The 25048-nt window shown below is 37.5% G+C and overlaps 1 protein-coding gene across 1 annotated transcript in view; it reads right to left on the bottom strand.

Annotated features, from left to right (window-relative positions):
* Positions 1 to 1563: 1563 nt before the first annotated feature.
* The window catches only part of pappaa (pregnancy-associated plasma protein A, pappalysin 1a), a 119284-nt gene continuing 95799 nt past the window's right edge, over positions 1564 to 25048 (bottom strand). Inside the window, exons 20-22 of the mRNA XM_015034981.1 lie at positions 24522 to 24593; positions 23662 to 23760; positions 1564 to 6573 (exon numbers count right to left, since the gene is read on the bottom strand). Coding sequence (XP_014890467.1) covers positions 6469 to 6573; positions 23662 to 23760; positions 24522 to 24593 — 276 coding nt within the window. The 3' untranslated portion in view covers positions 1564 to 6468. The remainder of the gene's footprint in view (positions 6574 to 23661; positions 23761 to 24521; positions 24594 to 25048) is intronic.

Genomic DNA, 25048 nt, shown 5'->3' with positions numbered 1-25048 from the left:
GAGCCAATTTGCTACATGATCTTGCTGGAAAAATATTTACATTTAGATGGAAAGGAGGGAAATCAGTCACTAAACTAACAGACATCCATCCCATACAAATTACTCTAATTTATATCATTAACTGAAGGTGGCTATGCCTCTCTGCATGTGAGCTGCTGGGAAGCATTTACTTTTTCCACCTCGCTCAACAAACTATTCCTTCAAGCTCAGATCCAGTTTCTTTTTCAGTCATGCAACATTAACTGCACTTTAAAAATCAGTAGCTTGATGTGCATTCTCACAAATTAGGCCATTAAGGTCACCGATGTGCCAGAAACAACCCTCACATTTTCATGCTTGTGTATCAATGCAGCATTATTGAACAAGTTCCTGTTTTTTTTTTTTGTTGTTGTTGTTTTTACAACCACATCCGCACATATTTTCTTTTTAATTTAAAAAAACCTCAAAGCGAATTTGTAACACCTCATTTACACCCCCCAAAAAATGTGGGATAAATGGGACCAACGCTGGATGAAGCTTAATTTAGCTACTTTCATATAAACGTTTGTTGTCTTTGAAACCTTTAAAATAGCCTGCAAAGTAGGAAAGGTTGGTGGAATAGTCAAAAATTATACTCAAGTAAGGCTAGAAATAAAAGAAGATATTTTCACTTAAGTCAAAGTGCAAAGTTATCGTCCAATAAAATTAATGAAGAGAGAGTGAAAAAAATAAAAAAATATAACAAGACTTCTAGAAGCTGCACCTCTGTTAGCACCAGAAGTATGGAGCTTTTGGGAACTGGAGACCTGTGTACGTCATGGTGTTTTGTCATGTGTGGGGTTTAGAGCACAGCGATCATGGCAGAAAGGAATGACTTAGGAGTTCCCAAGTTTGGAAATAATAATGAAAAGGAAATAATGATTGAAGAGCTGCAACATTTAATTTTCATTTCAATGTTATTGGGGAAAAAAGAGTAAGGCGTTGACGAAATTATAATAAATATAATTGAGTTTGAGTACGTCATTCCCTACAATGCATTAAGCATGCATCCATGTGCCAGACTACCAACAGGTATACATTACAGCAAATGTGGAAGCACAAAAACACAGAAAGAAACATGTTTCACTCAGTGGTATCTGTGAGGCATAAAAACTGCCAATCATGAACTAATGACAGTTTAGCTTACAGGTAGAGGAAGACTGTAAAGGCCATTGACTAACTTCACCGAGTTTGCAAATCTTTAGCTGACACAAAGGCTTACAAATAAGACTTGATGATGTGCATAATGAACAGGAGAGGAACAAAAGCTGTTAGTAAGTGCCAAACATTCAAAATAAGAAAGATGTCTTAGTGCCCAAAAAGTACAGGTTTTATTGTGGTGATCAGTTTTGACAAACTCCTGGGACCCAAAGATGAATGTTCTGATTATTGTTTCTTTTTTATTATTTTTTTTTTAATTGACAACAAATAAATAATATCGGACTCAACAGATAAATTCATGGCTTATACATCTGACAACAGTGCTTACACTAGGTCATTATGAACAACTAAATGCTGACAGCAAGTGGTGTGATAAAGCATCACTACTTTTTTTGTTTCCTTTTTTTTCATTGCAGGTGATACTTTGACACTACATTTCACGGATCATTTTTTTTAATGTTATACTTATGATAAAAATCAATCCAAGACCTATTCTGAAACAGTTAGTACATGTTTTTGAATACAATCATAAGATAATATCAATATTTACATCTTAAAATATATTTGTTGAGCAGTTGGGTATGAAACATTACAGTAATATCACTAGATATCCACATAATATGCAAGTACATTTTTTTTTTTTTTTTTGTATTTTTGTTCTATGGAAAAAAACAAACTATACTTCAACATTTTTTTTTTTATTCACTGAAGGATAAGAAAACAGATAATAGGACCAATTTATAACCAAAGGCATGTGAGAAATAATGTGTTACAGCACAAAAAAAGAAAATTTTGGGAAACACCATAACCCTTCATTTTAAAGATTAGAGCAAAAACATTAGGGCTTTACACACTCCATTTTTTTTCTGTTTTTTTTTTTTTTTTTTTTTTTTTTTGATGAACTTACACAGAAACATTTGACATCTGCAGACAAGAAAAACAAACGGTGTCTCGTTTAAACTACAGGAGCAAATATTGGTGGTGAACATGGAGGAATCAAAGCTCGTCAAACAAGAACACTGGTAGAGAGTTTGTTATGGTGCGATAAGCATAGACCGTCGGTGGGATGAAATGTGTTCCTTCATCTCGACTTCAATTGGCTCTGTAAACTGGGCAAACATCCCCTCTCATTTTCACAGGGCCAGCTTGACCCTGGCTGCCCCACAAAGGCATACCTGACAGTGACAGATGAGGCTGTGTGTCGAGTTAGAGGGGATATGGAGGTAAGTGAGGTGGAGGGAGTCCCATCGTGGGATGGCTGCCATTCTCTGGAGAAACTCTGACTCACTCGCCTTAGCATGTTGCCAGTCAGGCTGGCCGCTCTTTGCCCAGGGGCAGCCTCTGTGAGTACACACTTTCACACCTGGACAAACACCTCCACAAGCCAGGAAAAGCAGCCCACCCTTAAATACCTCTCTTTCCCTCTCTCTCCTTCACTGGCTTACTTCTTCTACATTTGCCCCATTTAAGAACGCTCACTGCTGGATGTCACCTCTAGTTTGTTTTTCCTTAATTGTTAGTCCTTTTTCCTTCTGCCTTCAGCTGGAAGTATATTGTTTATAATAAATAATAATGCCTATGCTTAATAGGCAATGATAATGGTTGTAAATTTGGTTCTCTCTTAGACACTCCTGTCTCTCTTAGACACTCCTTAGACACACGTGGCTAATTTGTACATTTTTCTTTATAGAAAAACAAAAATAAACACAATTCTAGTTTTAAATGAGAAAAAAAAGATAGCATTTGAAAGCAGTATCCATCTACACATAATGATCAGTGAGAGAAGTTATTTCATGGTTGAGGGGCAAGCCTGTTTATGTCTGATCAGTGCCTATCAGCAACAATCACAATCAATAGAACTGTGACGATGGAGATAAAAACGACTCACAACATATAATGTGCTGGTTCATATCGAAACAATGTAAAAAATAATTTAAATGGAACTTAAATATAACTTAAAAAAACAAACAAAACAAAAAAACGTATACCACTCTCAATAAATAGTTGTACTATTTACACCATTGTTATGAGAATCAAAATGTCACTAAAATACCAAAACTATAGAAGCAGCAAACATTACAGGCATGAGGTACAGCAAAGGGATCATGTGATAACTACAGTAGAGAGGTGATGTCCTCTATTCTGATGCACAAATGTATACTTCCACCCATGACTGTCTTTGTTAGCTATGGCTTATGGGCAACTTCTCCAATCTTAGGAAGATTTTTTCTTTTTTTTCCAAGTTGATGTAGTGACATTCTGATGCCTTTTGTGGCAATTACAATCAGCTGTTTTGGTTGCTAGATATTGACATATGATATTGTTATTACATAATTATGATATAATTATGCAGGAGAGACCTCTGATTATGCTAGGATAACTTTATACCTATTTACATAGTTTGAGACGGATTCATTTAAACAGTTGGAATGGCTTCTCTATGACCTCGGTAGCACAGCACTGCATGTGGAGTGACTCCAGGTGAGACACTTACCACTGGTAGGAATTATAATGTGAGGCAGCAGAATCTAGAATACAAACAAAACATCTCAAATACATACAATTACCAGGAATATATAGTTTTCATATAAAGTTTATAAATGTAATCATTGAAGATCCTGTAGCCTTCAGTGTCCTCACAAAGTTTCATGTTTTGCAAAAGTTAAAGTCTTTCAGGAGTCCTTTTTGTTGGGGGTTTCTTCCTTTTTTATCTTCTCCATTTCTTTTTTTTTCCGCTTTTCCTCTGAGACCTAAGATGTTATGCAAACACCAAGGCAACACACAAGACATAGCATTTGCAGTCGAGTTCGATTTTAAACAACCCATAGTACATGTCTTGGAAAAAGCATTGATGTCGGTCTAATTGCTTCAAAAGATTTGTAAATTAATATATGCTTCAATGTGGGATTACCACTCTACCTCATTAATGCCACCCAATGCAAATAACATTTTGATGCTGCAGAGAAGCATAGTAATATGTCATTTGCATAATGTAGCATAACAATCAAGTATAAAACAAGAGTGGAAGAAAAGCAAAAAGCAACACAATGAGTCAAATTGCTAAACACTATGCAGTTTCTTAGATCACCATTTTGTTGATAGCAGCTTCTACAGAATTTTGAAAGATATACATTGTTTTTCTAACTAGAAAGTGCAGTAATTGAGGTCATTGGTACGAACACTGATTAAATATAGCATGTTCCATAAAATGCAAAACAGCAAATCAAACCAATTGTTTAATAATTCTGTCATTCGATCATTTTTGGATTTTCTTTTTTTGTATCATATGGAAAATAAAATCTGCACATGTTCTTTGCATGTTCTCATATTCTCTTAGGTCTCCACAAACATTGGCTATGAAATGGCATGTAGGACTGTGTTTACAGGAATGATCTCAAATGCCATTGCAGCCAAATATGAGTCGGAGAGAGACCAAGGGTAGAGTGAAATAATTATTAATCATGGTAATTGTCACTGTAATTGTTGCAAAATAGTCGATGCAAAGTTTAGACCAAGATGCCAAGCAGACAACACTTTCCACATGTTGCATGAAACTGATCGGTTTTGTATGTGTCAGGAAAGAGGAGTAACAAAATAGAACTCTATCATAGCAGCTATATTGTTTAACAAAGTTACTTTATGGGAACACACAACACAGAAAAATGCTTTTTAGAAGTGCACTTTGTACTGAAGAGGAAGCAGAATGAGCAAACGACCGAAACTAGACCCAGCAGGTTATCTGTGGCTGGAAATGCTGTGTTGACGTATACATCCACATGTCATTTTAGTGTATAACTCTGCTAACTACCCAGTGAAAGGAGAGAGTCTGCGAAAGTTAATTCCATTCCCCATGGAATGCTGGCTTGTTAGATGGGGGCGTTGGGTGTTATTAGGGCTAGGGTTACCGAGATATAGTCTAGCCAACCCTTCATCCTGTACTTTTGTGTGAATGTGGTGTGCAGAACTGAGATCAAGAAAGCCACAAGCCTTTGATAAGCTTTAACTACATTCTGAACGGGACTGGGATGGATTTACTTTCAGCGTTTGTTTTTCAGTTTCAGATGGTTCTTGAGGTAACAAAGGTTTTTATCTATCTCCGTAAGGGAGGAGCTCAGACTGAAACTAAAATCACCCCAAACCCTAAGTGAGGTTACCGACAACATTCTTTAAGTCATAATCAAGGTATAGAGTTATTTCCTGGGGCAGCTGCATAAGAAGAGGGGTGCCAAGTGAGGTTCTGGATTTTCTTCAGTTGTTAGTGCATTTCATATGTGATGCAGTCAACGGGTTTTTTTTCCTAAATACGGAATGACAAAGTTGCGTAAGAACATGTAGGAATGAATGAATGAATGCTATCAGGAGAAGCTGTAAGCAGCAAGGAAGACAAAGCTGTCTAAGACTATTTATTATGGATTCAAAGAAGCAAAAGCCACACTACATTTTCAAATGTGTTTTTTTTTCTATAAACAGCTATTAATCTAGACTGTTTTTTTTTTCTATAGCTGACTGTTTTGAGTTTTTGTGCATTGCAATTTGCCTTTTTTTGTGTGTCAGATCTGTGGCTTAAAACAATATGGCTGTCTTATATAATACCCATATCCACCGACATTCCATAAAAAAAGCATACATTACTAAGAAGGGCACAGAGGTAAGTAATATCTGACTAGTTTAAAAGCAGAAGTGATTAAAACAACCTCTGGAAGAAGGCAGGGGATTGCACCTTGAGGCGGCGCTGAGGATTCAAGGTGTATGAGGATTTCTTTAAATCTCTGGTCAACATTTTTATCTGCAAAACACAGAGCCAGCATTGACACAATCCCAAACTTGCATGTTTTGATAAACCTTTGGTTCAATCATGTGATTGTAGGGTGAGGTAACTAAAACCAATGCTAAAGCCAGCACAAAACTCACCAAAAGGCATGCTTACCTAGACTTAGTTACACTTTTTTTGTTTATTTTGGGTGAGTTATTGAAAACATCTCTTTCAGGTTTTTTTAATACTACTTATCTTTAAGGATGGTATTGCACAAGTTACTTTCCTGTTTTGCAGAGAAACAATATTTTCAGTGGAGTCCCGTGAGTCTCGTCCTCTTTCTGTATCTTCCTTTCACATGAAGATGGAAGCTGGTTGCGTTTGCAGTACAGATGGAGAGGTATGCCTTCATTAGCAGCATGTGCAGGAAACTGTGGGCCAAGATGAGGATGATGAAGGTTGGGTTGGCCATTCTGGATGTGTTGTGGTAGGGGAAGGGTCCCAGAACAACGAATGAAGATCCCTGCTCAGCGTGGTCACCCTAGGGATTGGTTGCGCTCATGTTTTCTGTTCTCTGCAGCATTTGGATCCCGACAGGAGCACTCGTTGCGTATGTCACAGGATATGGGAAATGGAATTACCTAAGCAAAAGAGAAAAAATAAATAAATAAAATATTTTTTTTAGCAGTCAAAAACACACATTTATATTTTATCACACATTAAACACAAATTGCAAGGTGTTTGGGGCATTTTTTTGTGAAAAATGTGGCATGCAGTTTTACTCAACTGCCTTTCTACTTCTAAACACAAATTAATTCCAGTGCACCCAATCACATTGTGGTGGCAGCATTATGGTGCAGGGTTGCTTTTCCTTATCAGGAAAAGGGGGCCTGGACATAGTTGATGTGAACGTGGATGGAGTCTAATACACAGGGCACTCTAGCAAAAGACTCAAAGCTTGCATTGGAAGTTCACCTTCTACTCAGATAATGATCCCAAACATATAGATTCACACAAACACTGCAAACAACTGCATAAAGGACTTTTTAGATTCTTATTTATGAAACAAAACAAATCAAAAATAAATAAACAGTAATCCTGTATCATTATCCTTCCTCTTATTCTTACAAATTATGCCTACGTAGTGTTGGTCTGTTGCAAAAAAATTCTGTTGGAAATAGTGAAGCTGCTACACAGGCTCAAACACAACAGTAAACATGTGCTAGCCAGAAGAAAGCATTCTTCTAAATGTGGTATGTGACATGTCATGCAATAGGAAAACGACTTAACCCCGAAAAACTGCAGCTCCCGAGCTTGGGAGCAACAAAAGTTGTTCAGTTTTGTTGCTATAAAGGCTCTCTTCAGTCACAGTCTTGTGAAATCACAGCACTTTATCTTTTCATGTATTTCCATTTTCTCTGATAGTTTTTCTGTCAACATAATCTCCTGCCAGTGAAAGCAGAGCACTGCGATCAGTGGTTGTTGCCCCTGGCTTTGACGTAGCTGGATAACGTTGGCAATGCGTCACCAGCACCAGCTGCTGCTGCCTTGTCTGCTCGCTCACCTCTCGAGGGGTTGGCTTCAGCTGTTTGGGTACACAAAATGTGTCCCCCTTCTCCAGGCCAAACAGGAAACACGTGTTGTCCAAGTCATGTAAAGTAGGCAGCAGACCAAGGACATGTTTGTATTTGTGTCTTGGTGGCTTATATTCCAAAGGGCTGGGAGCCTGCAGTCAGAATCGCTTGATCTTATTAGGCTGAATTATTGCTCTCTTTTGGAAAACAAGTCCCAACAAACATTGCAAGTTTAGCAAAAACACTATCCGGCTGAAGACAGTTTTTAGTTCAATGCAGTATGTATAAATTGTCTATAGAAGGACCTCGACGCAGTGACGTGCAGTCTTATTTTTATTTTTTATTTTTTTTACAAATAAGGAACAATAGCAGGTAGTTTTGCATACGCCAATTGCCATCTCTATTGCAAACAGTGGTGGTTTCTGTTATGGGCAATATGGGCAACCGCCCAGGGTGGCACCTTGTGGGTGGCTGTATTGAGACCCTCCTAATTGTTTCTCTTCCCCACACTCCCACCTTGACACTCCACCAGAGCATCTGAATGTCAACGGTGATTACAACCCCCTCATGAAGATGTAGATGCTTCTCATGTACTTCACACTAACACATATTTAGGAAGCATTGGATGCAAACAAAGGTTGTTTTATGAGTTCAAACATAAAAAAAAAAAAAAATGAAGCCCATTTCGTGAAACTTTAAATTTACTTGTATCTAAGAAGGATATGCTTCTCATTAACGACCCCAGTTTTTGTTACTTTTCTATAGATTGTGTACCAATGTCCCCAAATTGTCAAACATTTATTAGATGAATTAATTACAAAACAGATTAAACTGCCTTCCACTTGGAACTGAATGTTTGTTTTGTTTTTTGTTTTTTATCAGTGGAGAAAGAGTGTCTGCATAATGTAGCATGAGGTTTACTTATGTCACCACATCACTGTAAGTCATGATGATAGAGCATTTGTTACTTAAAGCAACGTCTTTATACACTACTAAAATGACAGACAGATACTGAAGCTGTTTTAAGTGTCCACCACTGTTCCTAAAAAAGAGACTACAACCTGTCTGAAGATGAAAAAAAAAGTCAAATATGGTGATAAACATGATACCACTCAACCAACCAGTTGAGCAGTTTGTGTGAACAGGACAATATAGATGTCAGATCTACAGAATGAGACGGAGCTTGTCCCAGATGACTGGTGATGCAGACTCTCCTTGCAAATAGGGTACAAAATAACTTGTTTGTGCGGGGGAGGTGTCTGTAATGCAAGGGCCAGGTGGGCTGGACCCAGACTCCTTGGAGAAAATGAGGTCTACATGGGACGACTTTACAAGCTAGAGGCCGGACACACTTCAGAAACAGCTGTCAACTGCATGAGCACCGTTTCCTCTGAGGCATTTTGAAGCCAAGAACACAGAGTTCCTGATTCTCACCTGACTCTTTCAGAGTTTTATTACAACATCTTTGTTTTACACTTATACCTTGTTTCTTTTAAATTCTCTTCCTATCTGTGTTTTATTACTCCTTTCCCCCGCAGCACTGCTTCCCACTACATAATCCAAGCCTCTTGCGGAGTTTTGGCTTATCCAAGGCCAGTTCTGCTTATCTTTCTATGCAGAGAATGATGGTGGGTGGCAGATTTGACATGCTTTCCTTTGACCTTGACCTCTGGGGTGACTGGGCCAGGTGCCACATCTGGCCCCGACTTAGGCTTCTCTCAGGGTGGCTGGGAAACTGGGGGCCATCCTGATGCCCAGGGTCCCGCAGTTAGAGGAGGGCTGGGAGAGGGCCATGAGGTGAGAGCAAGGCAAGGACAACACTAGGCCCACTGAAGTAGCAAATCTTATCAGAGCCCTATCCTTCTATTTCAGCAACAGGTAAAAACACGACATTCCTCTCTTCTGTGTATAAATTGTAATACTCATTACAAAATGTGTATGTAATATGTATGTAATATGTAATACTCGATTTATATTCAAATCACTACATTCAAATCTCATTAGAAGAAAGTAGCGGTTGCAAGCAACTGAAATCATCTAATTCCTTCACAAACTATTTTTGATCAACATGGTTTATGTGTATATCTTTATGATATCCATAGACCTCATTCCACATACAGTACACGTAAAATGCATTTATAGAAAGCAGCTCATTTCATTTACTAATTTTCTATGAACCCTGCACTACAGAAAATAAGTAAAAGGTTTATAAAAGTTATTTCATGTGTAGTGAGTAAGAATCTGGACCTTTGCTGTGACATATTTGATTCTGGCTATTAAAGTTTTGCCATTAACATTGGACAAGTTTTCCCTTCTCCTTAGCTGTAAAGTATCAATTGAGTGGGTCTTTGCAATCAGATCCACATTTGGTGAAAAGCTGACGACTTGGTACCACTAAAGAACTGAAATGCAATTATATGAGCCAACATTGCTCAACCCAAAAAAGTGATTGGACAAACAGGCTCCAAAAGAGGGCAATGGTTAAAGAATCTGGGGTTTACTATAATAGTAAAAAAATTCAAATCTTTTACATTGTTCCTTTGCACCTCTAAATGTGGACTTGTTAAAAGCCAGTGAAAACTAGAAGCCATGTGTTCACAGCAGCGAAGCAGTGTGGATTTGGAAAAGATACGTAGTGGTTTCTAGCTCATAGTTATGTGTACATTTCATTTAAGACATGTTCCGCCAGGAAATAAATTATCTTGGAATGCTGAGAAATAAGCACTGGTGACACTAACAAGAACTGCTAAAAGAAAACTACGTTCACCATGTATGTGCCTTGATCTCTGTGTAACAACTCCAAAAGTGTAGTCTGCTAAGTTTGATAACATATTAAGACAGAGGTTAATGGCTAGCTGTGGACATCACAAACCGTCATTTTAGAGACGGACAACCATGTCACACACAAGTAATGTACTGGGCATACTTGTGTCAAACTTAGAGTTGCAAGCAGTTTTAGAAACCTTGGTGTGATCTGAGCACCTCCACAAGACCTTAACTTTGACAGAAAAACATATACCCAGATTCACAAAAAATGTCTCGGAGAGGCCAAGTCTATTTGAGGAAAAAAAAAAGTTTCCAAACTATATGGGGGGCTACAAAAAGGGTCTTGGAAAGGGAACCCTCCGACAGGCATACTCCAGACTCTCTCTTCCTTCCCCCCCCGCCCCCGCCTCTCCAAATCCAGCCAACAGCTTGCAACTATTAAGGGGAGATCCTGTGGTGGGTGACCTTACGTGTAGTCATTCCTTTCACCTTCAAAGATCCTGAAGTGGAACAATAGACAGCAAGTCATCCAGAACTACTTAATACACAAATTTTTACTGAAACAAAACACAAATTAAGTCTTCTTTACTATTCTGGGAAGGAACATAAAATTTATGTGCAGAATTCCATACAGTCATGCTAAAAGACGTACCCCTCACCTGTATGCTGTTTCTATTAGATAGTACACTTTCAGTCTACGTGTCTCCTAAAATTAGACAAAAACTATTTTCCTAACACATAATGTGTTAAACAAAGTCAATATTTTTTTTAACAAACAAGCAAAGGTGCTACTAATTAGATCAAATTGAGAAATAAACTTCTCACACTATTGTGTAAAAAGACTTTTGATCCAAGGGCATTTGAAAACATAATACTGGAGAAAAATAATTCTCTTACATCACCTTCCTGTGCATGTAAGACTGTATCACACTCAATTTGTTCACCACATAAACTAGCCTGCCAAATATTTTTTTTGCTCATCTTGAAAAAATTCTGCTCCTCGACTCCTTAGCTCTTTCACATTATGTATGTAGAACATGAGCACCTCTGTTGCAGAAACAATGCAACTACAGCTCAAATGTTACCCAATATAAACATTACTTAATAACACATGACCCCAGACAATTCACTAAGGTTCATTCATGAAATAATAATTTGGCTCCTTGGGTTCATCCTTAAAGGATTTACATGTTATTTCTATTTGGTATATTGAGGCTTATTATGGAAAAATAATGTATAAAAGGAGATGGTGACGTCAAGAAAAAAGTAATACACCCTGTCAAGACGCAGCAGGACTGTGAATGTCAACCAATGATCTCCAGTATACATGTTTGTCCTGCAATCGGTGGGCTGAGGGTTGCGAAGTATATTTAAGATAAAAACAGGTAAGAGAGAAGGATAAAATAATAAAGTTGAAATAATAAAACATTTGGTTTTTTTGGGACAACAAGAGGCTGGAAATTGTAAAGGACAGTGTGCTTGATTAGAAGATCTGACTTAATATATATTTTTAAATGAGTTCAACAGTTAAAAAACTTAAACATGTCATCCTTGGTTTTTCATACCGACAACATTAATACTCTTTTAAAATATTAAGGTCTTAGCTTTACTAACCTAACCCTGGACCTCAAGCAGTTCAAGGTAGGTTAGTTAACAGCATTTTCAGCACTTAACTTAGGTCACTATCGTTACTGTAGAATATAAACAGTTTCATTGTTTTTTTGTGGTGGAAGACATCGAGAAGTGATGCTATATGTACAACAAACTTATAAAGAAGGCAAACCTACAGTGAGTCCAGCCCCATCAGTTAGCTCCGCTATACCCACATCCAGTCAAAAATAATTGTCAGTATTGTGGTTAACAGCAAAGTAAATAAAATTACATCACTCTAACCCCAACCCAAACACAACAGTTTTTTTTTTTTCTAGTGTTTTTAGCAAAGTCATATTAGACCCCTGACTTGCATTTATTCCAAAGCTGCATGTGTTTCTATGTACTGTCAAATTGTTAACCTCAAACACAGCATCCACCACAGAATCCATCATTGTTTAGGAAACATTGAATGCAATCTGAAAACAATTCTTACGATAAATGGCAGTCTCAGGCCTTCTACACATGTAGCCAGGTCTTTATAAAAAAAAATCTCAGCCACATTAAAAAAAACAATATTGTATACACTGGACCGGTTTCAGAAATGTTTTCATCCACATGAACCCGTGTGTGGGTTCATCTGCAGTACCCCCAGCGCATTTGGCACTCGCAGTACAATAGCGCCAAGCTAAAACCTACGTCAGTTTAAAACAACCATGGCTTTCTGTAAGGAAATAAACATGGTACCAAAACGTTCTTTGTGTGGACAGATATATAGTTTTAAATAAAACAACTACATAGTGATATTAAATAGAGTTTTTAATAAAAAAATATGTTTACTTTCCCAGATACCTGGCTATGTATGCACTAGGCCTCAGTGGTACTATACTATAAGAGTGTTTAGGGTGTTTTTGTTTGTTTGTTAAAATACTTTAAAACTTTAAAATACTAGTTTATAAATGTACTGCACCACGGTAGATTAAATATCTGCTGTTGTATCAACCTTCCAGATCTCTCAGGTCTTCTAGTTCTGGTTCTGCTCTGCATCCCCAAAACCAAAACCAAACATGGAGAAGCAGCATTCAGCTTCTATACACCACAAATCTGGAACAATTGTTGATTTTGGGGGGTTTATTATGTAAAGCACTTTGAACTGACTTGTTGCTGAAATGTGCTGTACACAAATAAACTTGATTGATTGATTGATTGTTTTTGTAAAACAAAGTGTGTGAATGTTTGTAAGACAAGATTGTTTCCCTCTTGTGTAAAATTAATATTATAAAATGAGGGTGAATGAAATCTGTCTGTATCGCCATGTCCTTTTTTCCCTTTAACCTTAACACCTCTGCCAACAGAGAAATATAGATGTAACAAGTTTTGGCAGAGGAACAGTGAAGATGCATGGAGGGAGTCACTGTTCTGCTGTCACAACATAATGGGGGCATGACATTGACCAAGATTCCCACAGAGACACCAGACTACTGCATAGCAACCAGGGGAAAGCTTATGTGTACCCCTTGTTTCTGAGTTAGATAGAGAGCATGTAAATGACTGAGAGAGGCAATTAGTGATGAAAAGACTGAACGACATAGACGATGGATGAGAATATGTGAGAGTGAGGTCTACTGGTTTAATCCCAAAACAACCTAAATTCATGAGTTCAATACCATGAGACATACATTCTAAAGTCACAAGCTATCAAATCAATGTATAACATTAGTAGGTATAGACATTATTTCAAACTTCATTTTTTAAGGTTTCATTGGCTTGAGCGGCCTTTATTTGATAATGAATTGACAGGAAAGTGGGTAAAGAGAGAAGGGGGAAGACATGTGGTCGCCAGGCCGGGAATTGAACCTGCGACAGACACGTTGAGGACCAAGGCCTCTGTGTGGGTTGTGCGCCACCACAGCACCCCAAACATCTTCAGCCTAGAGATTCTCATAGGTTCCAATTGCTTAAATCGATTTTAAGTTTTCTTTTTTTCTATCACAAAAATAAGTATTGCCTGTAAACTCTTACACAGTAGTAGAGATTTTTTGTTGTCGTTTTGCAAATTATGTGATTCTATTTACGTCTTTCAGCATGCAGTTCAGTCATAAGTCATTGAAGTTGAGGTGCTCCAGTATCTTAATTTCTTGTTCTCTAGTGATGGACAGAAGGAACGGGACGTGTTCTAAATAAAGTGTGTGTACTGCTCTGATCTGTCATGATGAAGAAAGAGCTTAGGCAAAAAGAGAATGTTTTTACTGTTTCTTTTACATTCTGATGCCGACTTGTGGTTGCTAGATATGAGTTGTGATGAAAAGAATAAGATTCTGGACATAAGCAAGGGAAATTAGCTTCATCTGTTGCATGGCAAAACCTTAAAGATAGAGTGAGAAGATTCATCACCCTGTGAGATCCAGGAGTAGACTTTATCCCTTTTCACATTGAAAGCTGTAAGCCAGGGTGGTTCCGGCATATGATCACAATTGCCCCAAGACAATTCCCATTGGACGTGCGCCCCAATGGTAGGAAACTTTGAAGAAGAACATGAGCCGACTGGAGGGACTGAATATCCCCCCTGGCCTGAGAATGTCTTGGGATGCCCAGAAATAACCGTAGAGCATCAATTGCAAGAGGGATTTCTGGGCTTCAGTCCTAAATGTGTTACAACCACAACTAAATTTCAAATAAGCAGAAGATAATGAAATAATGGTTGGTAAAGACCCAAAAGGGTTGAGCAATACCAACACTAACGGCCTTAGTTTGACAAGGCCTCCCAATGACTGATGGAGGAGGAGAAGCTGCATGCACAACAGCTGAAGAGACACCGAGCAGACAGAGCAGATCAAGGGAGGGCCAACAGAATTAAGTGTTCTAGACACTGGAGTCCAAACTTGAAGTTGTTTCCTGTAAGTCCCTGCTGAATGGCAGGAAATAACTGCACTACAGCTTTTACAGCTTTTTCTTGTCTACTCTGCCTACCCCTATTCAGTTTAAATGACAAAAGCATGGGTCTCATGAGAAACTTATATTCTGATGCTGCTATGATGCTGCTATGGTATATTCAGTATACCATAGTATACTGAATACCAGTAGAAGACAAACTTTTTTGGTCAAGGAGTGATATTGATCAAATAGTCCTTTATCCAGAAAAAAGGAATAACAGTTTCTAGACAGGAACAGTAAAGATAATAATTCAAATAATAAGAAACTACACCTTTGTGTCATTTTCCAAGAACAAAACATTGAATTTGTTGAACATGTTATTCATATTTTCTTTCATATCCAACTCATTTTCCATTATCAGCACCTTGTTGGCAAAGAATTGTCAAATGGACGCCAACAAGAAAAAGCAGACTGGCTCTAAATGCAATTTGCCTTTAAATACAAAAGTCCTGACACAAAGCAGGAGAAATGACTACATTAACAAACATCTAGACTTTCAGTTTGAACTCTAATAAAACAAACAAACCAACCTCCTGTTTCAAAACAAGTCCTTAGAAACAGTTAGGCAACTTAGAATAAAGTCATCGATTGTGGTTTGAACAACAATGCCGAGTTCCGACGAAGCAGGAAATACTGTGCGTTTTTGTCACCCAATAAGTTCATGAATCATCAGCTAAGAAAAGAGAATGTTTCAGTAATAAGTTACAGATTCATTTGACATATAGTCTCTTTGTTTTTGTTTTGTTTGCTTGTAGAAGTTTTATTCAATTCCGTCCTGTTGTTTGCCACACATGTGTTCTGTTTGGAGAAAATGAAAATCAGGTGTAATACCCAGTTTTGGTCCGACTGACTTGCTCACACAAGGTTGTTGAGGATAAACATTTCCTGTCAGTGATGAATCTTTTTAAATGATTAACTCAAAGTAAAGCAAACTGATAAATAAAAAAGCAAAACTGATTAAATGTGTGCATCAGAAAAACATTTTCAGATTCATTAAAGCTCTTGGACAAACCCCGTTACTATTTCCCATTGAACTATACATATTTTGAAAGTAAACCTCAATTTAGCAACCGATTAAGAAGAAAAGCAAATTATATCTAACATTTGGCTTTTTAGCTGTTCAGATACCAATCACTCTTATCTGACTAATTCCTTAGTGTTTCCTTTTTGTTCCTCACCCATAATAAGCTTTACTTGACCCTTACTTCTGGCAGCTGATAAACCAAGTCATGATTGGTAATTTCAGAGCAATTTGTTTTATCTTTCTCAACCATTTCAAGGGGACCCAAAAGTGGGAAAACACCAGTCAATTGTTTTTTCACGGATGCCTAGAACATTATTCCGCCATGTAGAATCTGGTCGAGTAATTAGTATTTTTTGTTGATAATGTTATTGTGTGATATCTCACAAAATCTAAAATAGTTTGGTAGTCAACTGGCATTCTTCTTTTTTTAAAGGCGTAGCCACTGTTTTGAAAACATGGTTTTTAAAACAACTTGAATAGATTGTATCAAATCCTCAGAACGTAGCTTAAGCTATGTTTCCACATATTGTCACAGTGATTTTAAAAGAGCGTAAAGCTGCTATGTTGCTATGCAGGACGACTCTGATCATGTTGAAAATCTGCTAGATGGATTAAAAAAAGAGGCCGACATGTAACATATGCACATTATTACATTAGCCTTTGCTTGGGTTTGCAGTACACCTTTAGTACATTACTTACACACTGCTTATCGAAGAATCATACATTCACCACCCACTTCCTCATCTTTCATCATCTTGGAAAAAGGTTTTGTCACAGAATCACAACTAGTCAACGTGAAATGTAAAAATTCCTTGCAAAGCGCAGACTCAACTAGTCTAAGAGTTGACTTGCAATCCCTAGTTCAGATCTTGTTATTCTGATTGGGGCAAACTGACCTGACTTCACACGCGTGTGCTATGTTGGGGAAGCAAAATTAGTCTTGATTTCTCTTGCCGTAATGCAGGAAGACCAACCGCATTCTGGTTAGCTTGTAGCTTAACCCATTTAATCCCAAATTTTTTCCTGCAAAGAAAGTGCATTCATTTCAATCCTTGGACCTCTCTAACATATGATCTTCATGAATTATTACATTTTATGTTGGCTATGTTAGTGAAAGTACAGTTTTTATACTTGGCAACAATTGTTACTGGTGGGAATCTGCATAGTCTAAACTACACAAATCTGGCCTTTTTTTATGCATATTAAAAAAATAAGAAAAATCATGACACGGATAACGTATTATAACAAAGAATGGTTATAAGAGTGTTCAGAAATGTTTTAGAAACATAAAAATTCAATGCCGCATCCTGCAGATGTCATTGTCTCAATGTGCCAAGTGACCTTTGACCTCATTTGGTTATTTCATCAATGAGGCCAAATCAGGTGAAAATGTTAGTGTGAATGAGGAACATCTGAGAGGACATTGTCCCTGTTCCACCAGACCAAGCACAAGACCTTTCCTCTTGTACAGGTTTGTGACAGACATTTACCTCCAGTGTCACAGGCAGGAAGTTAAGAGGTCTGGTCATGTGACCTTTCGCATTAGATGCATGAAATTGATATTGCTTAGAGCAGACAAACTATAATTTGTTTTACAAATTTCAATTAGCTGCTAAAAGTCAAAACAATTCTTTTAGAGGTTCCAGAAGTTATAAAAAATGTCTGGCAGCAGTTGTTGCCGGTGGGTGGGATTAAATGGGTTAATTAAGTAAGTGCACCAATGTCTCAACAATGATTAGGCGCAGGTCCATTGTGGGTGCTCAAAAAGCACAAAACGATCACACTACTAGTGTTTGCTAGATTTTTTTAATTTTGTTTATATTCAGCACAGATGGAAGTACAAATTCTGTTTTTCAGTGAAATTTTACAACTCCGTGCTTGACATTGCATCCTATTCCACTCTAGGTTGGTAATAACTAGCCTCTTGTCTATGCTTTGCTTCTTACAGAGGATCTGAACCCTGGGCAACTGAGAAACTATTGCTTGCAGGATGTGTGGACTCTGTTGAAGTTTGAAATTTACCCAGTCGCTAACATTTGCCCATGATGTATGTAATCCTCCAGTTCGACACTATGAAGTTTACCAGTCAGTTAATGCTGATTCAATATTTGGAACCACAGCCAGCACTATGGCTTTGTTTACTTCCTCTGCAGCCATTGCTAAAACTATAGGAAGTCTACAATTTTAAATTGAAAATTTAAGTAATCATTCAAAACGTCATCCTCTGTTCAGTGATTGTCTCAGTTGAAATTGAAACCCACATCATTATTGGATTAATTTATTAATTTATTTTGTGTCCATACAAATGATATATTTGGATAATTTAATCCAATCGAAGAATTTTGCATGTAAACATACCTACTGTGACTTAAGCAACTTTCCTTACATACAAGCAGTGCTACAAAGACAAAGCATGGATGTCAAACAGCTTGACAATGCACAATATATCAGCAGGTTTGCTTTTGACAGAACTCGAAATGCACTTTAATTTATTTCATCTATCAAACGCCTTGCTAGCTAGTTTTGTTTCCAGCTTACAAGTAGAAACCTTGATATTGATAAAAAAAAAATAAAAAAAAAGTCTCCAAAATAAAGACCCTTTTCAATCTGGATAGGTCCGCTGTTGAAAATTAGATTGAAATAAAAACTGAGTGAAGCAAGCACCTCCAGATCCTGTTGTCAGAGTAAAAATATTTCAGCTTCAGGAGATGGGTTTTCAACTTGATGGCACCTTGTCGATCTACCTGAATCTATCTTCATTCTTTCACATGAAGATCATCAATTAAAGTGCAGATCTAACATGACTGACAGTCTCCTGCTAGCCTGCTTAGGGCTTGCAGTCAACTCCTGACAATGAGAAACTAGCTGCCTCTTCCCTGGGGAAGAGGTCCCGGCTTTCAGGAAGAAACAGCATTTTTTTTTCACTTCAACATTTCTGCTAGCTGATGTATATTGTATATACATGTATCAGTATAGAGTTTAATTTCTAATTTTCACGTCTCGGTGCCAAGTGGTAGCTTTTAGCAGATTGGTGAGAAAAAAACCGTACCCCATAATTCCAAAAACTTTGGACATCCCTGCTGTAATGTAATGGGAAAATTAATCACATAGATTTTAACACAACCACTTTGAACGTGCATTTGTTTAAGTATGAAAAAGATAAGAGAAAAGTTTTCCTCTGCATTGTAAAGTCACAATATTTTCAAATTCTTTTTGTGCAAACTTCTTACCAATCTACTATTTATTTCATTACCTAAGAAATAAAAAATATAAAGATGGAGGGATACTTATACAAGCATAATGTGAATAAATTATTTCAGTATTGGTTTGTATCTAGATAATGTTGACGTTGTGGGTTAAGCAGGGCATCTAGCTCATCAAGGTCATATGTAATGTGTACTATAGGAGTTTTAAGGTTTGTCCAGGCCATGTCTACAAAGCCAAAGCTACATCTAGCAAATAGTTGACATCAGAAGGACAAGTCTCATTTTGACACAATAACACTGTCCTGACAAACTGCATTGTTATTTTCCCTTCCTCCTCCTCTGGTCTACTCATTGAAAAGTTACAGAAACTTAAAGTTGTAATTTTGGAATATAAACATCCCTTCGGTACAAATTATGTTGGATACTCAAACAGAATATTTTCCCTTTTAGCAGATCATTGTTTTCTTCAAGATTCTTCAAGAACGGTAATTTTTGGCCATTCTCGTGGGCCAAAAATGACTCTCAGTGTAATACTTATTGTATTTTAAGTCTAAATAAAGGATGAAAACTTTTGTTCTTACAATAGGATTAGACCTGGTTCAAGCTATTTTGGGAAGTGTACCAAACTGTTAAAATCCTCAAAGGTTTTTCATTTTCGAAAACAACACATTTGTTATTCTACATACCAACACAAGATGTTGAGAACATGTTTTTCTTTGAAGTAGGATCCAACACACCAACTCCTAACTCATGACACAACCCATGGCCAGCTTTCCTTTCCTTTCAAGAGCTCAATCTCTTATTGCCTGAATCTTTTATTGAATTCTATGAGGTCTTAAAGAAAAAAAAATCAAAAACAAAAAATAAAACAATAGTTCTGGAAGTTCTGCTGATGTCACTGCTTAAGATTGGTCTCAGAAGATGTGGAGACTAGATATTGTCAATCAACAGCAGCAGAACTCATAGAAAAGTGAGGCTATTTCCCATGCAGTTACAAACAAACTTCTAGCGTCACCAATCTGACAAATTATGCCAAACATTTGCCACTATACATTTAAGAAATAAAATATTCAAACAAATGACGGACCTCTTACTATTTTCCTGTACAGCACTGTGCACAAGTGGCCTAACTGTGGTTTGTCCTCCAAACCCAACAGACTTAGTAAAGGACAAAGCGTGAACTTTTACATGTTTGGTCAGCAGCACATACTCAACATGGCAGTTGCCAGAATGCAGCGTCAACACAAGGGAACTATTATTTGTTTACTTTACCTTTAAACAATTGCAACATGGTCATTTCTTTCACATTCTAAACCAACCGAAAAATGGAACGACAAAAATAGGACAAAAATTAAACTAATACAGACTCGGGCTAACATGTAACATGAGGATTTCAGTAATTGAGACTTTTATAAATACAGATGAAACCAGAAGACTACACACACCAAATGAGACACACAAAAACAATTTCTCTCACTGTTTGAAGTTGAATAAAACTTCAATATGTGAGGTTTGATTTTACTTTAAGCTTTAGGTCAGAATGACCTAATTTATTTACATTTGATAAATGCCCCAAGTATAAGAGTAAGAATGTTTAAGAGTTGTTTTTATTCATTGAAAATAAAACATTCATGTATATTTCCTCAGTATTTTGTAGCATTGTTGTTGAACTTTTCGGCCCAGCTCCTTCCAGAGAAGTGTGATGCTTGGACATTCGCATCATGTCTATATTTGCCTATAGCTGTTTATACAGATGAAAGCGGCAACCAGGAGAATCTGGAAACTGTTCCCCAGATCAAACCAGGCTTGTGCAGCTTAACAATTCTCTTCCTGATAAATTTAATTTCATTTGACGTTTATCTATAAAGACCGTCTCATTGAGATCAAAGAGAGATCTGTTTTAATACAACAAACAAAAAAGAAATTCACAAGCACACACCTTGGCTTTTTTCTTTTAACTTTTCCATTGTGTCAAACAAGACAATTAACTCAAATGTGAAGTATACTCATCAGACGTTTCCAAAGCTCTGACATTGTCGCCTTGCTTTCCCTCATTGTTAGATCGTTTTTATAAATTTACCTGACCTAAAACGAAAAGAAAAAAAAAAAAAAAAGAAAAAAAAAAGAGACGTTTGGTTTCATCTAACTTCAAGAACAAAAGTTGTATAATGTCTTTTTATATGTCATATGTAAACTTCTGGTTTCAATTGTACCTAAAAATGAGGGGACAAGAAATATGGTTCAACTGCCAAAGACACAAATAAATGGATAAAGGAAGCTAAGCACATATACCACTTCCACATGTTTTAGGAGTGGGAGGAGTGACCGTGTAATTAAATACACTTGATTAACGGATAGTTGGTAGGTGTGACCAACTCTATAAAAGCAAGAGTTATAGCAGCTTGCAGAGCTAAGAGCATAGAAGTATGCAACAAAACAAAGTAAAAAAAAAAAAAAAAACATCTGCTACAATGTTTGAGACGCAATGTTTGCTCTTCATTAGAGTGAGAAAGATTGTGAGGCAATTTTATCATTTCTACAGCGACAACACTTTTGGTGGAAAATGGAAAATATTAAAGACAGTTAGCCAGTGACGGACAAGGTCAAACAATGCAAGGCTCAAAGAAATTGTAAAATACCCCAGGGACCATGAAGGCATCTGTTACCATTTCAAATGACAAAGCTCAACAGAGTATAATGAGAAGAAAGATTTAATCTTATTACGACTTGTTTGAAAGAATTACCAGAAAAGAAAAAAAAAAAAAAACATCTCTCTAAAAGCAATATGATGGTACAATGTTTTTTCTAGACACAAGACTTCTGTAATAATGTCCTTTTGACACATGCAACTATAGTAGAGATTTTTGGGAAGCAGAAACATCACATGCCAAACACTGAGCATAGAGGAGAAGAGTAACGTTATGGGCTGGTGTTCCAGCCACCAGATGTGGGCATCTTAAAGTCATTTTTATAATAAGTACCTTCATATGCAAAAGTATTCCAGAGTCAAAAGCTGTTTGTCTAATGTTGAATTTATATCAAACACATTTTGCACATGAAAAAGGCATTCGATGCCTGAAGTTGGATGCTTGTACACGTAGAAGTCTGGTGGTTGATATCTAGTGTCAAAATTGCTCTTGACGTGTGTGAGAGCAAAGTGTGGAAAAATGCACTTTGGAATGCCTTTTTTTTTTTCCTCTGACAGTCTTTTTGTAAAATGGCAGATGAAAATGAGAGAGTGGTTTGACTTTATTTACAAGAGAATGTTGCCATTGTCAGGAGACACTGCACTGTGTTTGAATTCACCAGATAATTCAGAGGTGTTCTGAGAGTTTGGTTAATTTCACCAAGCTGTTCTTACTCCAGGAGCGATGTGTTGCATAGGGCTGCTTTCAATGCTATTTTCGTCTCACCCGAGCCTAGGTGACGACCTGCTCTGCACTGGTGGCTCCGTCCCCTGCCAGGACACGGAAACCTACTTCACATAGCAGAGTCTCCAGTAGATGCTTTGTGTCCAACTGCAAAAGTGCAGATTTTCCAACTCTAGCGTCTGTCATGTTGGATGTATTGAACTTGCTATATGTGCGTCGAATGCTCAAAGACCAGAAGTGCAAAGCACGTTAAAACATGCAGTGCTAATTGCATGAGACACACCACAAATCTTCTCGCTGCCCTTAGATCCGTGTCCACCAAAGACTTTACGTGTAAACCAGACACCCGTGACGTGTAAATTGCATTTGGTCTGAGTGCAGCATAGCACCTAATGCTTGGCCAAAATACACAAATATAAGTGAAAGGAGTATTCAGTGTTTGTTCTGTGACCATCTTCGCAGTAAAGGAAACTTTTTCTCCCCTTTCACACTTTTTTTTTCCTCCAAAAGATAAATTAAACTGGCTCCCCACTGAAAAACCTGCATAGACAGACTTACATAGCAAGTCCCCCCCCCCAAAAAAAAATATTATTCTACCAGCCTTAGGAAGAACAGTGCAGCCCAGTTCATCAGATATGTAACTGGTCAGTTACATATCTGACCAGAAACAGGTCTGGTCAGATATGTAACTGTTGTGGCAAACAAGCATGAATAAACCCTTCTAAACACATATCTTGCCAGCAGCTTTCTGAAATTAATCAAATGGATTTTCAGAGTTATGTCAGGCCAAGGGAAGAGTTGTAACTGATTAAATAAATACAGAGCAGACTAAGAATTGACAGATAACTTTGAAGTACCTAATGAGGAGGATGTGATGTTAGGCGATGCCTGTAAGCTGTCATTGATATACTGTAACCTTGTGTTCACTTCTGAACACAGACAGACAAAAACAATTACTAAACAGAATAAGGCAGGAAAAAAAAAAAACGACTGTTATCAAATCATCCACTTTTTAATCCATCTAATCCTGTTCATGAAGGTAAGAGCATGAACTCTACCCTAGAGGTCATCTTAGATTGAAAGTCACCAATCAACCGGATATGTATGCCTTTGGATTTGGGGTATTACGAAATCTCTACTAAAGGACAAGAGTAGATTTTAGGACAAAAGAATAATAACTTGTAATAGATTGATTTATCAGTCAGTCTAAATTCAGCATAATTTATTTTTCTATATTTATTTTAAATATGAGCATGCCACTTACCTTCTTAGTCTTGACAGTGGTCTGACAGCAGTCTCCTCCATCATAGTTGCAGAAGGCCCTGTTGTTGACTGGATCACAGTAGTTGTCTCCCATAAAAGGCTGTTGAAGGAAGAGAAGAGTGCAGAAAGAGTGAAACGACAGAGCAAAAACCAGAAACCTCTCATTACCTTGTGTAAGGCCTAAAGCTTTGTTCCGTTTGGCTCTTGAGCATTTCGAGGTCTTTAGAAGTATCTGAATGAATTTGCTGATGAATCCAATACATTAAATTTTCCCCATTCTTCAATGTCACCATTTCAGCCCTTAGTCAGCTAGACCCGTAAATCAAATCGAGACACCACAAACCATAATCAGCACAAAACGCGCCAGTAAGGTGATTTATTGGGTTGGCCCCGCCCTCAACGCTTGGGTTACCCATCAGGTTATCCAGTTGGACTCAGCTCAACAGATTACTTAATAGCTTCATGAAACAAAGCTAAATACTAAGATTTTTGAAAGAAACACATAATATTATATGTGGAAATGACTGAAAAAGGCTGTTGCAGGACTAATTATATTTTCTATTGCTGACTACAGTTACAAATACATTTCATTACTTAGTTACCAGATCATATTTAGTCTAGGAGTAGGGTAGAGTTATCTAAATTGTCCCACTTGACGATCGGTTGCACAAGACGCCCGTCTTCATCTACGCTCTCTATGTTTTACTTGTGCAGCGTCTGCCAATTCATTTTCTGTCTACAACAATTTAGCCAAGTACAGCTCATAAAACTTTATGTTCTACCTTCAATGTTTCACAGTCCACAAAAGGTTAAAGAATTAAAATATATCAGAGGAATATACTGCTCAGGTCTTGCACCAACCTCGCATCCTTTGATGCAATGGAGGAATTCTGGAGGAGGATACCATTTCAGTCCGATCGTGCAGACTATACTCTGAAAGACAAGACAACATGTGTTTGTTCAGTTAATTAAGAAATATTGCTGCTTTCAGTGATTCTGAAACTGTTCACAGGCACGCCTCCAAAATGAACACGAAGTTGCAATACGATGCCTGTAAGCCCAAGTCCGGGATGGAGGTTTAAGACAGAAAGAAGCACGTTGTTTGCTGCATAAGTAGGATAGCACAGTTTGTAATTAAAAGTGCCATCCACTGCAAAGTCCTGGCTGATCTCAGGTGGTCCAAATCCCAAACCAACTATGTTCCAATATCTCCCAAAGTTGACACGCTTTTCTTTTGTTGCTGCAAACTAAGGTATTTTCTATTTCAGTACAGTCAGCAAATCAATGTAAAATATAGATCTCGACCCGAAGGTAGCGAGAAAGAACAACAACAGGGTCTGAGGACAACAGAGCTGTGTGAGTAACAGATTAGTTATATAATGTTTAGT

This window comes from Poecilia latipinna, unplaced genomic scaffold (genome assembly GCF_001443285.1).
Source record: "Poecilia latipinna isolate Pla-1442-1.1 unplaced genomic scaffold, P_latipinna-1.0 Scaffold319, whole genome shotgun sequence".
In the NCBI taxonomy this organism is placed as follows: domain Eukaryota; kingdom Metazoa; phylum Chordata; class Actinopteri; order Cyprinodontiformes; family Poeciliidae; genus Poecilia; species Poecilia latipinna.
This window is presented reverse-complemented; position numbering and strand designations above follow the sequence as displayed.